This window comes from Equus quagga, chromosome 13, assembly GCF_021613505.1.
Source record: "Equus quagga isolate Etosha38 chromosome 13, UCLA_HA_Equagga_1.0, whole genome shotgun sequence".
Taxonomy (NCBI): domain Eukaryota; kingdom Metazoa; phylum Chordata; class Mammalia; order Perissodactyla; family Equidae; genus Equus; species Equus quagga.
The window spans coordinates 23,547,379-23,564,237 of NC_060279.1; the positions used below are offsets into that span (position 1 = coordinate 23,547,379).

The 16,859-nt window shown below is 35.0% G+C and overlaps 1 protein-coding gene across 1 annotated transcript in view; it reads right to left on the reverse strand.

The window, feature by feature from the left end:
* Positions 1 to 16,859, reverse strand: part of PPP2R5A (protein phosphatase 2 regulatory subunit B'alpha) — a 72,072-nt gene that overhangs the window by 21,082 nt on the left and 34,131 nt on the right. The window contains exons 2-3 of the mRNA XM_046681523.1: positions 12,486 to 12,682; positions 9,704 to 9,805 (exon numbers count right to left, since the gene is read on the reverse strand). Coding sequence (XP_046537479.1) covers positions 9,704 to 9,805; positions 12,486 to 12,682 — 299 coding nt within the window. The remainder of the gene's footprint in view (positions 1 to 9,703; positions 9,806 to 12,485; positions 12,683 to 16,859) is intronic.

Here is a 16,859-nt window from a genome sequence, read left to right on the forward strand (position 1 = left end):
GACTTTAGAAGAAGATACAACAAAAACATCACAGATGATTAAAGTATCTGAAAATAAGACCTATACAAAAAGCTAAAGGAACTGGAAATGTCGGGTAAAGACTGAGAAGCAAGTTTAATAATCTACAAGTACACAAAAGGCTCTTTTCAAGGAGTATGGAGACTGAATGTTTTCCAACCTCTATTAAGAGGAATCTAATCTAAATGAGTTTTAAAAATTGATTTAAAATATGGAAGAATTCATGTAAGAATTAACAAATACAAAACTAAATGAAATATTTTATATTAAGTGCCTAGAACATTGCCTGGTACATGGAAAACACAAAACCTTAGTTCTTTGAGAATGTTTCTTTCTCTGTAATCATTTTAAAAATAGGACAGATTCTGCATGAACTTCTAATACTTTAAATATGATCTGTCTATAGTTTTTTTCCTCTGCTCTTTTATCCATAAGAATTAAAGGATAATTAACAATAAGTAACTATTCACAATTAAAACAGTCTAAGTAATAGAAATGTTTCTCAACCTTAAACAAGGATAAAAGCTGTTCCTTTTCTGTTTCTGTATATAAATGTTAATGTTATCAGGCTATGATCCCTATCTTTTTCTTTTTTTTGCTGGGAAAGATTTACCCTGAGCTAACACCTGTTGCCAACCTTCCTCTCTTTTTATTTTTTCTCCCCAAAGCCCCACTACATAGTTGTATATTCTAGTTGTAAGTCCTTCTAGTTATTCTGTGTGGACTGCTACCATGGCATGGCTACTGATAGATGAGTGGTGTGGTTCCATGCCCGGAAACCGAACCTGGGCCACTGAAGCGGAGCACATCAAGCTTTAACCATTAGGCCATCAGGGCTGGCTCTCATTCTTTATTCTTAGAATGTGCAAAAATTTAAAATATAGTATCTGGCCAAGAGCTATTTGAATGTGAAGGTGTACATCGTGAAATATGTATGTCCCCAGTTTAAATTTCTAATTATACAAACCAAAAAGAGCCTCAGTCCCTAAAATACAGGTTATCCCTTAAAAAGGTCTATCCTACATAATTACGTCTTAGTTATTTGTGCCACTAAAGAAAACAACTGCTAAAAGAAAATGGAAATACTACACAATCCCCTTGTATTCCACATTAACACAGTAGCCAATCCTCCCTAATTATCTAAAGTAGGTATACAGAAAATTACTATCTTGTTGATCCTCAATAAATATAAAGCAATAATATTGGGAAGAAGGAAAGAAAATAAAAAGTAATTTATAACTGTTGTTCATTAATAATTAGTATATAATACTACAGTTAGTAAATTAAAAGATATGACCAATCCCCTAGTGCTGAAATGGCCTTTCTTTTTTTCTTCTGTGTTTTTTAATTCCATTTATTCCATTATTCTATTGCTCATCAGTATTTCCATCAGAGTGTGAAAAAATGTAAAAAGAGATAAACTGTAAATTAGCATATTTTTAGAAAATTCATGAAAAGGGTTGGGGAAATAAAAATTTGAAAAGTTTTGAAATTACTGTGATTATTCCCCTCATTAACTAAATTTAATGTTTATTTTTTATGCTACCAAATTAGTTTTTAGCATCAAGTATGTAATAAGCTAATGTAAAATGTAAACTTTTAATACAAAACAAAAAATTCCAGATGAATTGATTCAAAGTGCATTCACAACAGGGAAAGAAACTTTTATCAAGCAAATTTCTGCAGTGCTACAACTCTCTATAATCTCATTTATCAGAGCAGCTTTAATATTCCACAATAAAAAAACATAAAAAGGGGGCCGGCCCCACAGCTGAGTGGTTAAGTTGGTGTGCTCTGCTTCGGCGGCCCAGGGTTTCGCTGGTTCGGATCCTGGACACAGACTGCTCATCAGGCCATGCTGAGGCGGCATCCCACATGCCACAACTAGAAGGATCCACAACTAAAATATACAACTATGTACCAGGGGGCTTTGGGGAGAAAAAGCAGGGGTAAAAAAAAAAAGGGATTGGCAACAGTTGTTAGTTCAGGTGCCAATCTTTAAAAAAAAAAAAACATAAAATGATTAAATAATGATGTAGCAACATAGCAACAATATAGTGACAAATCTTAGAAATCAGCCCACTCGCTATTCAGTAGTTTCTGATATCCCTAGACCATTTAACTGCGAAATTTTAAAACTAAAACATTTCAGGGGCCGGCCTGGTAGCGCAGCGGTTAAGTTCGCTTGTTCCGCTTCGGCAGCCCAGCGTTTGCCTGTTGGGATCCCGGGTGCGGACATGGCACCACTTGGCAAGCCATACTGTGGCAGGCATCCCACATATAAAGTAGAGGAAGATGGGCACGGATGTTAGCTCAGGGCCAGTCTTCCTCTGCAAAAAGAAGAGGATTCGCAGCAGATGTTAGCTCAGGGCTAATCTTCCTCAAAAAAATAAATAAATAAATAAATAAAACCTAAAAACATTTTAGTTACCAACAAGATTTCAAACTATGAACACATCTAGGGCACAGCCTTTCAAACAGGGGGTCACAGATGTATAAAAATCTCTTTTGTGTGTCTATTTGTCTTGGGAAAAAACCCATTTTTAAAAAATCATATTTTGAAAGCAACTCACCACTTCCTAAAATGTTAAGGACCACTAGTTTCAGGGAATTTAAAGGAAACTTCAAATCATACCAGTGAAAAATAGGAAGTGTAATATTTGGCTGAATTTCCACTGTTCACTTCCACGGACATATAAAAATATCTTAATGGAAAAACTATTTTTAAAAATTCAAAGACTGAGGAGACTTTTTCAGATTATTCAACTACGTGTGATTTAAAATATATAACTTACTAGCTAAAGAGAATTTCATGCTTTTAAAACCTCTGCATTATTAAATACAATATCACTTATTTTACACCAACTGTGCTTGAAATTTCAGTTGAACTTGTGTATACACTACTACAAAATAGTTTTCCACTTCAGATTTTCGAATTCTATAAGCTCTGATGTGCTGCTAAGTCTTAAAATTTTTATCAGCTTTAACTAACCCTAGGACAACTCTTCCATTTTATTTAGATGTATATGTGCTAGACAGAGTGAATAAACAAATAATGAGGAAGACTATTGCTTAAAGTGTCCCAAATAGTTTAGAATATATATTTCTTTCTCTTGTCTTTTATAATAAAAATAAAATGGAATGACCACTTAAAAATATAAGTCCTGGAAAAATAAAAATAAACAATGTAATTTGAAGTAATACCTAGCACCCACATATAAAGCAGGGTTCCTTTCTACCTCCTGGGGCTTACGTAGAAAATAGCTGATGTTGCTGATTATCCATTCTACTGTCATTAAAAATATGTCAGTTTTCATTGTATTCAAGACAGACTCTTGCCTCCACTGGTTCTAGCCTGTGGCAAGCATTGTTGGTTGGCTGACCTAACACCCATTCCCTTCCCAATGCCTGTCGCTACTATTGAAGCTGGAAAAATTAAATATTCACTCTGTCAGTTTGCCTTACAACTAGAGCAATGGAAAACAGAAAAAGAGGGTAGAAAGAAGAAAAACTAAAAACAATTTAACAGCATGAAGAAAGAGATTAAAAAAAAGATTTCATGAGAAAGTAAGGGATACAGATAGAGGCAAAGAGCCAACATTTGAATAGCAGCCATCCCCAAAGAAGAGAAATGAAGCAGTGGAACAAAAAAATTACTAAAAACTATTATTGAAGAAAACTTTTCAGAAATAAAAGTGGACTTTTATAGTGAAAGAGCACTATTCAACTGGGGAGATTTACCTAGAAAAATCAACACTTATGTATAGTCTAGTAAAGCAATTGGCCACTAAAGAAACAACATCCTTCAGGCATCCAGGCAAAAAGACCAAGTCTTTATACAAGGGAAGGAAAATCAGACTGAAATTAGAAGACAACGGAATACCATATTTAAGGTACTTAAGGAAAGAAGTTGAAGAAGTTGATTTTATACCAAATCAAGATGATCTTTAAAAATAAAAACTACAAACTGCTATTAAACATGTAGGAACTCAGGGAATAATGTTCCCACAAATCCTTCTAAAGAACGAGTTCCAAATCACCAAGAAATGATTAGAGAAGCTTCGACATAAGGAATGATAGTAAACATTACATATATTAGCTGTAGAACTAATAAGTGATGGGCATAAAGGTGAAAGAATAGTATACAACTAGTTACATGTTCTTTTTTTTTCAGTAGATGTTCTAACCATGTAGGTACTATACAGCTATCAAAAATATGAAGTAGGATGAGGGAATGGAGAAGAGTGTATGGAAAGTAGAAAGCTTCAAACTTCCACACAGGCATTTACTGTGACAGTAGAAGGATATTACTTTAGCGGCTGGCCCAGTGGCATAGTAGTTAAGTGCGCACGTTCTGCTTCTCGGCGGCCCAGGGTTCGCTGGTTTGGATCCCGGATGTGGACATGGCACCACTTAGCAAAAGCCATGCTGTGGTAGGTGTCCCACATATAAAGTGGAGGAAGATGGGCATGGATGTTAGCTCAGGGCCGGTCTTCCTCAGCAAAAAAAGGAGGACTGGCAGCAGTTAGCTCAGGGCTAATCTTCCTCAAAAAAAAAAAAAAAAAAGGATATTACTTTATATTAGATGCTAGGGTAGAATGAAGTGGGAGAAAAGACTACTTGCTAATTTCAGTACTGTTCATTCTAGAGAACTATTAAACTATCTACAAAAGAGAGAACCCAGGGTATCATATAAAGGTATCAGCATGAAGGTAACCATAAGAAAAAAAAGTATACTTCTTCCCAGATACCAAAAGTACTATATTTTAAGGAAAAAAAGGGAGAGCAAAGAAAACAGACAGTATAGCTTAAAAAACTGTGCTAGGTTCTATGCATACATTATCCCATTCAATCCTTACACAATCCTGCTTTATCCCAGTTTTATAAAGGAAATGCAGAGAAGTTCAGCAGCTTAACCAAGGTCATATAGACAGAAAAGTATCAAAACTGGCATTTGAGAAGTCTGTCACCAGAATCATCACCATTTCACCATGCTTTGCAAGGAAAATAATTCTCTTGTTAGAATTTGTATATATAAACTTTTATTCCATTTAGCTAAGGGACATCTATACCTGTGTATATACCTGTAAAAATTCGCTTATGAGGGCTAAAAAAGAAAAAAATCATGGCTAGTTAAATAATTTGGAAAATATAGTTTATTGGTGTTATAATGAAGCTAAAAAGATATGAATTAAACCTCATAAGAATTTATATATATCTATTTTAAGGCCAAAGACTATATCTAGGAGAGGTAGTAAAACTTTGAATAATTAAGAGTAAGGACTTTGGAGTAATACGAGTTATAAACCTGATTCTGCCACTTGCTATTTGTATAATCTTGGGCAGGATTCTTAATCTCTTTTAGCTCCATCTAAGTTTATGTATAAAAGGTGAACAATATCTACTTTATAGCATTACTATAAGGATTAAAAGAGATAATGTATATAAGGCAGTTGCCACTATCTCTGGAACATGGTAGGTGCTCAATAAATGGTAGCTATTGTTGCTATTAATATAATTGGCTACACATGATCAGCAATCTTATAAATGAACGGTATTAGTCACATGGAGGCAGATACATCAAATTCTCAAAAAAACCCCCACTTTGTTGTGCCTGCCTGTAGATTTCAGGTCATTAATATTATCTTAAAAATATAAAAGTCATTATATTGAAGCATTATGCAAGAATCCTTTGAATGTGGTGATTTTTACTTTCTCCCTCAGTGCCTTATTTTAAAACTATGAAAATATCTGTAAACTGAAGGTGTCATCTGAGTATTCTCAGAGCATTTTAGCTAGACATATGGGGAATAAAAATAAAATCTAATGTATATAGTCAAAAATCAATGATCATAAAGACTAGATATAGGAGTATGCACAAAAGAAACACTAAACATGTGAGTATAACATTTTACAGCTATAACAGAATCTTTTTATTTATTTATTCATTTTTTAAAGATTGGTACCTGAGCTAACAACTGTTGCCAATCTTTTTTTTCCCCCTGCTTTTTCTCCCCAAATCCCCCCAGTACATAGTTGTATATTCTAGTTGTGGGTCCCTCTAGTTGTGGCATGTGGGACATCGTCTCAACATGGCCTGACGAGCAGTGCCACATCCACACCCAGGATCTGAACAAGAGAAACCCTAGGTCGCCGAAGCAGAGTGTGTGAACCTAACCACTCGGCCAGGGGGCCAGCTCCTATAACAGAACCTTTATGACAGTTTTCATAATACAGCATAAGTGGTTTAAGATGATCTACCCTGAATTCTATCTAAAGAGTTCTAGTTACTACAGTATCAAATGAGGTAGTGCCAATGTGCTTTTTTTTTTGTTTTCCAATTTTTCTCCCCAAATGCCCCCAGTACATAGTTGCATATTTTTTAGTTGTGGGTCCTTCTAGTTGTGGCATGTGGGATGCCACCTCAGCATGGCCTGAGGAGCGGGGCCATGTCCGCGCCCAGGATCTGAACTGGTGAAACCCTGGGCTGCCAAAGTGGAGCATGTGAACTTAACCACTCAGCCACGGGGCTGGCCCCCCAGTGTGATTCCATTGCGTGAACCCTAGGTGATATATTAAAGCCACATATTTGAGGGGATGTTTGAATGAAGCAGTTAGAGCTAGACAGAATTAGTTAGGGAAGGTTTAATGGAAGAATTGGTAAGATTTTATTACCAATTTTCCAATGATTCTGAAGAGTGAGTTGTGACACGATGGCCTTTAGGGCAGGAAGACCACCCCTCCCTCAGTCTCAACCAAAAAGCTGTGCTCTAGAGATGGACTTCTGGAATGGCAGAATGAGGACTTGGGTGAACTTGCTGTTCCATAAAAACAACGAAAAACTATTGAGCTGGCAGAAGAAAAAATAAGTGAACATAAAGATAGGTCAATAGAGATAATGAAGTTTGAGGTGCAGAAAGAAAAAAGAAAGCACAAAAAAAGAAGAGCACTTCAGAGACTTGTGAGACACCATTAATCATATCAACACAGACATAATGGAAGTCTTAGAAGGAGAGAAGAAAGAGGCAGAAAAAATAGTTGAAGAAATAATGGCTAAAAACAACTTAAATCTGATGAAAAATATTAATTTAAACAACGATCTCTTAACTGGAGCTCAATGAACTCCAAGTAGGAAAAGTGAAAGAGATCCACATCTGGACACATCATAATCAAATTGAGAAAAGTTAAAGACAAAGAGAAATATTCAAAGCAGCAAGAGAAAAATAACCTATCGTATACATGAGATACTAAATAAGATTAACAACTGACTTGTCACCAGAAAACCATGGATACCAGAAGACCAGTAAGGATGGCATCTTCAAAATGTTGAAGGAAAAAGACAACTAGCTAAGAATTCTACATTCAGCAAAACTCTCCTTCAAAAATGAAGGGGAAATTAAGACATTCCCAGATAAACACTATGAGAATTCATCACTAACAGACCCACCCTAGAAGAAATACTAAAGAGAATCCTTCAGGTTGAAATGAAAAGACACTTATGTAACTCAAACCCACAGGAAGAAATAAAGAGCATGGGTAAAGGTAACTACATAGGTAAACATAAAAGAAGGTATAAATGTATTTTTATTTGTAACTCTTTTATTCTACTGCTTTACAAGACAACTGCATAAAGCAATAATTACAAAACTGTGTTGATGGGTGTATAATGTATAAAGATCTAATTTGTATGACAATAATACCACAAAAGAGGGGGTAGGGAATGGAGGTATATTGGACCCAAGTTTTGTATACTACTAAAGTTAAGTTAGTATTCAACTAAACTAGATTGTTTTAAGATGCTAATTGTAATCCCCAGGGGAACTACTAAGAAAATAACGCAAAAAAAGAAAGTTAAAGAAACAAGGGAATTAAAATGGTACCCTAGAAAATACCTATTTAATACAAAAGGCAGTAATGGAAAAGTAGAGAAACAAAAAAGACATAAGATATATAGAAAACAGCAAAATGGCAGATGTAAATCCTGCCTTATCAATAATTACATTAAAAGTAAATGGATTAAACACTCCAGTCAAAAGGCAGAGACTGTCAAAACTGATTAAAAAACCCATGATCCAACCAATGCTGTTTACAAGAGAGACAATTTAGATTCAAAGAAAGATTAAAAGTAAAAGGATGGAAAAGATACATCATGCAAACAGTAACTAACAGACAAAATAAACTTTAACACAGAAAGTGTTACTAGATTTACAACGATAAGGTTATAATAAGGGCCACTCATGAGGAAGATATAACAATTATAAACATATGCAGCTAACCACAGGGCTCCAAAATATTTGAAGCAAAAACTGACAGAACTGAAGAGAGAAATAGACAATTCAACAATAATAGTTAAAGACTTCAATATCTCACTTTCAATAATGCTTGGAACTACACAGAAGATCAACAAGGAAATAAACAGCTGAACACCATTATAAACCAACTAGACCTAACAGATTTCTACAGAACACTCCACCCAACAACGGAATACACAATCTTCTCAAGCACACATAAAACATTCTCCAGGATGCTAGGCCATAAAACAAGCCTCAAGAAATTTAAAAGGATTGAAAACATTCCAAGTATATTCTCCAATCACAATGGAATAAAATTAGAAATCAATAACAGAAAGAAATGTGGGGGGCCAGCCCGGTGGCGCAGTGGTTAAGTTCGCACGTTTTGCTTTGGCCGCCTGGGGTTCACCAGTTCGGATCCCAGGCGCAGACATGGCACTGCTTGGCATGCCATGCTGTAGTAGGTGTCCCACATATAAAGCAGAGGAAGATGGGCATGGATGTTAGCTCAGGGCCAGGCTTCCTCAGCAAAAAGAGGAGGACTAGCAGTAGTTAGCTCAGGGCTAATCTTCCTCAAAAAAAAAAAAAAAACGAAAAGAAATGTGGAAGTCACAAATACACAGAAATTAAACTCATTCCTAAATAACTAATGAGTCAAAAAAGAAATCACAAGGTAAATTAGGAAAATATTTTGAGATGAATGAAAACAAAAACAAAACATATCAAAACTTATGGGAAACATTAAAACAAAAACTTGTACATGAATATTCATAACAGCTCTACTCACAAGAGCCAAAAGGCAGAAAACTACCCAAATGCTCATCAATTGATTAATAGATAAACAAAATGTGGTATATCCATACAATGGAATATTATTCAGCCATTAAAAAAATGCAGTATTGCTACAACACTGATGAACCTTGAAAATACTAGCTAAGTTAAAGAACCCAGACACAAAAGGCCACATATTATATTATTCCATTTATATTAAATATCCAGAACAGGCAAATCTATAGAGACAGAAAGTAGATCAGCAGTTATCTACAGGGGCTATGGAGACAGAGGAATGGGAAGTGACTGCTAATGACAAGGAGGTTTCATTTAGGGTGATGAAAAAGTTCTGGAACTAGATATAGTGGGGATGGTTGCATAGCATTGTTAATGTTAATGCCACTGAATATTACACTTTAAAACGCTTCAAATGGTAAATGTTAAGAGTATTTTATCACAATAAAAAAAGTGAAAAACAACATTTTGGGAAAAGAAAATAATATTAATAAAGCATACTAAAAGTCAAACATTTTAAATAGACACTCAGATCTAAAAGCGAGAACCATGATTTCAGCAGAATATTGTAAATATAAAAATCGTCAATACATAAATATGTTCCATACTTGTATGTGAGGCCAAGAGGCCTCAAGTGTGGGTTCATCCTCTTCTGGATCAAAATCTGGATTATCACTTGGAGGAAGAGTACGGAAGATGTTAGCACTGATCTGTAAGGAAAAACAAATTTAGATTTATGTTCTTTGTCGTGTAATTAAATTCAACAGTGAAAAACAAAATATTTTAAAGATAATTTTATTTAAGAAAAAAGTTATGTTGTGGCTATAAGCTTGGTTCAAAACCTATAAACCTCTTCAAGATATGAAGAAGGCAGGCATTTGTTTCTCTGTTTTCTCTATCTCATACTCTGACTTCTTCAGATGCCAAGGTACTGAAGATTATAGATTACCTCCGGATTCCTGTTCTTTAAAACATGCAGTTCTTTCCAAGTTTGCTTTAAAAAAAAAAAAAAAAAAGAGGGAGGGGAGGGAATTTTGGGGGGAAAAGCATAAAGTTCCTAACTCTTCCTAACCCTAACTTGATTCTTTTCATCTTCCCACAACTCCTTCCATATTCCAACCCAGTCACTTACTTACGTTACAACCCAAAAGAGTTTGGTAAAAAATCACCATTCTTATACATACACACCACTCTAAGGAAGAGGAGGGAATGGGTAGAATACCTTCACTGCTATTATAGACAGTTTCTAACACCCCATGATGATTTAATTTACTATATTTCATCTACACTGAGCCTTTTAAAAAAATATTAATCTCTCTGAAATCAAGATGTGCTTTGAGATTCTTCATTTTAGATTCAATGAAATACAGTATTTATAATTTCATCTTTCATACTGTCTGTCTCAGTACCAAGGTAAAAAATATATATTCTTTTTCTCTAGCAAAGGATAGATTGTGGTCCCAACTCACAATTCTTGGAAGAATGATGAAAAAACCGACAGACCAAATGGTTAGTAAGCATTTAAGGCCATCCTATTGAGGGGTTGGTCATTTGAGATAAACTATTTGGGGAACAGAGAATGAGACAAGGGGTGTTTGGTGGTGCAAGCAAATTTCCAACTGTTCTTATGAAGTGGCATCTAGGGTAGGCCGAATAACCGCTCACAGTCAATTACTATAAGACTTAGAAAGTAATAACCTAAAATTTGATCTGCTAGAACTCAAAGCCAATACATGAGGGCAGAACCAATAAATAGTTTGATGGATATCAATTTCACAAAAGAGTGGCAGAAAGTCATAGATAGAACTTGAAAAGGAAATATATGACATAAGAGGGTATAATTTGCCTTTGAGATCATACTTATTATTGTTGGTAGTAAAAGAAAAACTTAACCTTGCAGCCATCAATAAAATTAACTGTATATAACAAATATACAGAAAACCTTTAAGGGACTAAGTGGGTGAGCTGGTTTCACTCTTATCTAGAAAGAGTTATGTACTCAGAAATTAAAAAAGAAAAAAGACAAAACACACGTAACTTTTTACTTGGGAAAAGAAATTAAATCCCAGAATTTATTAGTATACAGCAATTACAGAATAATTTGACTCAAATACTGGACTACTTTCAATATCTAAATCAACAACTTTATGGAGATAAAAATAAGGTTATCTTCCCAGGATTTTCAAAATTCCTGAACACAAACCATTTGAAATCAGTAAGTGAAAACACTGCTGTTTCCCCTTGAAACTTTTTTAATAATAAACACAACACAAAAAACAAAATAAGAAGTCTATTAATATTCAATATTTATATTCTCAAACTGTCACTTACTTTTTATTGTCTATGGGAGTTTTGGAATTTCATTTTGATTTTTTATTTCATTTTGGAATTCATTTTGATTAATGTTCTCTCCATAGCTAATCTTTAAAACTTTTTACGCCTTTTATTTTCATTTTTCGAAAAAGACAACCAAAATTTCCTAAGTTCTTTTCACAGGTCTAATACAATGTGATGAAAGAAAACGCAACTAGTATATTAGGGACAAATTTAACTTTCCTACACATTTTGCTCTTCTCTCAGAACATATATTAGGCAAGGGAAAGGAAATTAAGGTAACTACAGGTTATACTGCTTTAACCTTCTATACCCTGGTAACATTTAAGCTTAAATTACACACTAAGTGACTCTTAATTATTCCAACTGAATTTTTTCTATTTTGTTAATATGCACCAAATAACAAAAATCACAACTCCTAAACAAATTTCCAGTTTGATGGAGAATAAGGTTGAATTATTAATAACCGGTATTCTAAACAACCTTACTTAAATAAAGTTAGCAGTAATTTATTTTTCACATCAGATATTTCAGACATTTATTTATATAACTTCTTAAAGGTCCTGAGTTTAGAATAAAATTCAAGTGCTACAGAATCTGCAAATATAAAAATGTCCTTTTTTAGACTTTTAGCCCTTTAAAATCCTTATTCAGAAGTTTTTTTTGGCCTGACTCCCTTATCCACCACTGAAATGTGGACAGCTCCATAGTTTTTCACTGGTCTTCTCTTCCTCCTTTAGACAGTCTCTCTCGGTGACTATTCAGCCCCATGACATTAATTATATATTCACCTATATAATCTCGAGCCTACATCTTTCTCCTAAACTCCAGATCTGCACCAGCCATTGTGGCTATTGAATTCCCAAATTATTATAAGCAATGACAGCATCATCAGAAGGGATGGTTAACCTTTCAAATGGACTACTTTAAAAAACATTCTTTTGAGTACATTAATTACTGTACTTTTATCAAAAATCAGTCTCATTAATTCATAATTATACCTCAGATCTTACTTCAATTTATACAAATCTGAGGAACATAAGTCTAGAGGCTTACCATTTTTACTATATCAGAATACGCTGATTCAACAATTACACCACGATTAGTTGAAACATACTCAACCAGTTCATTCAGTGTTGCTCTTTTAATTTCTTTGCTCTTCAAGTCTGAAACAGAGTCCATGAAATCAAACAGTACACAACACTGCTGCAACTTCTGACAGAAAAGCTCTTGTTGTTCATTTGAAGCGGCATCTAGAAATAAAAATAAACACACACTTAGAAATAACCTACTCAGAAGTTATGTTTATATGCTTATTAATTTTGTAGAAGTTAGCCACATCCATAAAACTTCTCTCAAAAATCTAGTGAGAAATTTACCCATCTAATCCCATCATTCAAGCTAGAATCTGAGATTTATCCTGGACTCTTTCTCTTCTCTTACTACCCAGAATCAATCATTAAATGTTACTGATTCTGTTTCTTAAACATATCTGGCATCTATCCTTTTCTTGTCATTCCCACTGCCATTTTGATGACCCCCATCATCCACCATCTAGATGACAGCAATGATATTCTAACCGCTCTTCTTGTCCGGTCCCATAATCACTACAACTCCTAATGTATCCTCTAAACTACCTCAAAAACTAAAACTGCTAAAATGAGAATCAATCTGCTGACACACAATACTTTTCAGTGATCCTCCAAAAACTAGAGAATGAAGTTCAAACGCCTCAGGATTGTATACAAAATGCAGCTCCCTAGGGTCAAGAGTCATCGTTCAACACTTTCTAGCATGCACCTTCATTTTGGTTAGACCACACTCCCTGCACCTTCCTGAAGATTTTACACTGTTTCCTCTGCTTAGAATGCCCTCTTCCCACATTTCCTAGCTTGGGAATTCTCCCTATGTATTAAGTTTCAGCATAAGCATATTCCCCGCTCAGAAGTTTTCTCTATGGCACTGAAGCTAAATTGGTTGGTTAATCCACTTTTACCCAAATATATCTTAGGTGCATACTGTAGTATTTATTGTGCTATATGGTAATTATATTTTACATGTATAACACTCCTAGACTATGATGGCCCTAAAGGCAGGAAACAAGTGTTATCTTTATCCTTCTCTCTCTTTCTCCCTCTCCCCCCACCCACTCTTGTATCTAGCACAGAGCCTGGCACATAACAGGCATTCAACAAATGTTTATTGTTCTATCTTCTACTTATTAAAAGAATATGGGTGCATTATGCTGATTTTATTCTAACAAACTATTAAACCCTTTTGTTTCCAATATTCAAAAAAACAAAAATTCAATTCTGAATTTTCACATCTATAAACAAGGACCTTCAGTTAGCTCAATTATTTGTTTCTTTTTTTTTTTTTAAAGATTGGCACCTGAGCTAACAACTGTTGCCAATCTTTTTTTTCCCTTGCTTTTTCTCCCTCAACTCTCCCAGTACATAGTTGTATATTCTAGCTGTAGGTCCTTCTAGTTGTGGTATTTAAGTTTCTTGAACTACCGAGATTAAATATTTTAAAGTCATATTTCATACTAATATTTAGCTCTTAATACACAAAAGTATTCTTCCACTCAAAACCAGTATCAACTTTATGCAAAGATGCAGGTAGAAATCTTCATAAAGATGATAACCTAAAAAAAAGGAAGCCTATACTTTTTAAATTCTCTGGGGCAGAAAGCTAACGAAATTATTTTGCTACTATATGCAGGCTGCTGTCCTTAAAACACTGACTTAGATAAGGTACGGTCAGAAAAAAAACAAAGCACATCTTTTGATTGGTCAATTTTACTCAATATTCTAAAACAAAATTTTTACAATAAAACAAATGTGCATCTATTATGAAGAATGATATGACTTTTTTTAAAAAATTGAGTTAATGATAGGTTACAATCTTGTGAAATTTCAGCTGTACATTAATGTTTGTCATTCGTGTTGTAGGTGCGCCACTTCACCCTTTGTGCGCTGGTAGCCACTAATCTGTTCTCTTTGTCCACATTTTTAAATTCCTCATATGAGTGGAGTCATACACAGATTATCCTTCTCTAACTGGCTCATTTCACTTAACATAATCCCCTCAAGGTCCAACCATATTATTGCAAATGGAATGATTTTGTTCTGTTTTACAGCTGAGTAGTATTCCATTATATATGTACCACATCTTCTTTATCCATTCATCTGTTGATGGGCACTTAGGTTGCTTCCACGTCTTGGCTATTGTAAATAATGCTGCAATGAACATTGGGGTGCACAGGACTTTTGGAACTGCTGACTTCAAGCTCTTTGGATAGATATCCAGTAGTGGAATGGCTGGATTGTATGGTAGTTCTCTTTTTAATTTTTTGAGGAATCTCCATACTGTTTTCCATAGTGGCTGCACCAGTTTGCATTCCCACCAGCAGTGTATGAGGGTTCCTTTTTCTCCACAACCTCTCCAAAATTTGTTACTATTAGTTTTAGCTATTTTTGTCATTCTAATGGGTGTAAGGTGATATCTTAGTGTAGTTTTGATTTGCATTTCCCTGATGATCAGCGATGATGAGCATCTTTTCATGTGCCTATTGACCATCCGTATATCTTCTTTGGAGAAATGTCTGTTCATGTCTCCAGCCCATTTTTTGATCGGGCTGTTTGATTTTTTGTTGTTGAGTTGCGAGACTTCTTTATATACTATGGATATTAAGCCTTTGTCAGATCTATGACTTGAAAATATTTTTTCCTAGTTAGTGGGTTGTTTTTTTGTTTCAATCCTGTTTTCATTTGCCTTGAAGAAGCTCTTTAGTGTGATGAAGTTGCATTTGTTTACTCTTTCTATTTTTTCCTTCTCTGAGAAGACATGGTGTCTGAAAAGATCCTTTTAATACTGATGTCAAAGAGTGTACTGCCTACGTTTTCTTCCAGAAGCCTTATGGTTTCAGGTCTCACCTTTAGGTCTTTGATCCATTTTGAGTTTATTTTGGTGAATGGTGAAAAAGAATGGTCAATTTTCATTCTTTTACATATGGCTTTCCAGTTTTCCCAGCACCAATTGTTGAAAAGACTTTCTTTTCTCCATTGTATGCCCTCAGTTCCTTTGTCAAAGATAAGCTGTCCATAGATATGTGGTTTTATTTCTGGGCTTTCAATTCTGTTCCATTGATCTGTGCACCTGTTTTTGTACCAGTACCATGCTGTTTTGATTACTGTAGCTTTGTAGTATGTTTTGAAGTCAGGGATTGTGATGCCTCCCGTTTTGTTCTTTTTTCTCAGGACTGCTTTAGCAATTCGGGGTCTTTTGTTGCCCCATATGAATTTTAGGATTCTTTGTTCTAATTCTGTAAAGAATGTCATTGGGATTCTGATTGGGATAGCATTGAATCTGTAGATTGCTTTAGGTAGAGTGGACATTTTAACTATGTTTATTCTTCCAATCCATGTACATGGAATAACTTTCCATCTCCTTATGTCGTTGTCCAGTTCTCTCAGAAAGGCCTTGTAATTTTCATTATATAGGTCCTTCACTTCCTTAGTTAAATTTACCCTGAGGTATTTTATTCTTTTTGTTGCGATTGTGAATGGTATTGTGTTCTTGAGTTCTTTTTCTGTTAGTTCGTTATTAGAATATAGAAATGCTACTGATTTATGTAAATTGATTTTATACCCTGCAACTTTGCTGTAGTTGTTGATTACTTCTAACAGTTTTCCAGTGGATTCTTTGGAGTTTTCTATATATAAGATCATGTCGTCTGCAAACAGCGAGAGTTTCACTTTTTCCCTCCCTGTTTGGATTCCGTTTATTCCTTTTTCTTGCCTGATTGCTCTGGCCAGGACCTCCAGTACTATGTTAAATAAGAGTGGTGATAGAGGGCATCCTTGTCTCATCCCTGTTTGCAGGGGGCTGGCACTCAGTTTTTGCCCATTGAGTATGTTGGCGGCTGTGGGTTTGTCATATATGGCCTTTATTATGTTGAGGTAGTTCCCTTCTATGCCCATTTTGTTTAGAGTTTTTATCATAAATGGCTGTTGGATCTTGTCAAATGCTTTCTCTGCATCTATTGAGATGATCATGTGGTTTTTATTCCTCAGTTTGTTGATGTGGTGTATCACGTTGACTGATTTGCGGATGTTGAACCATCCCTGTGTCCCTGGTATGAATCCCACCTGATCATGATGTATGATCCTTTTGATGAATTGCTGAATTCTGGTTGCCAAAATTTTGTTTAGAATTTTTGCATCTATGTTCATCAGTGATATTGGCCTGTAGTTCTCTTTTTTTGTGGTGTTCTTGTCAGGCTTTGGTATCAGCGTGATGTTGGCCTCATAGAATGTCTTAGGAAGTGTTCCATCCTCCCTAATTTTTTGGAATAGCTTGAAAAGGATAGGTAGTAAATCCTCTCTGAAAGTCTGGTAGAATTCCCCAGGAAAGCCATCTGGTCCG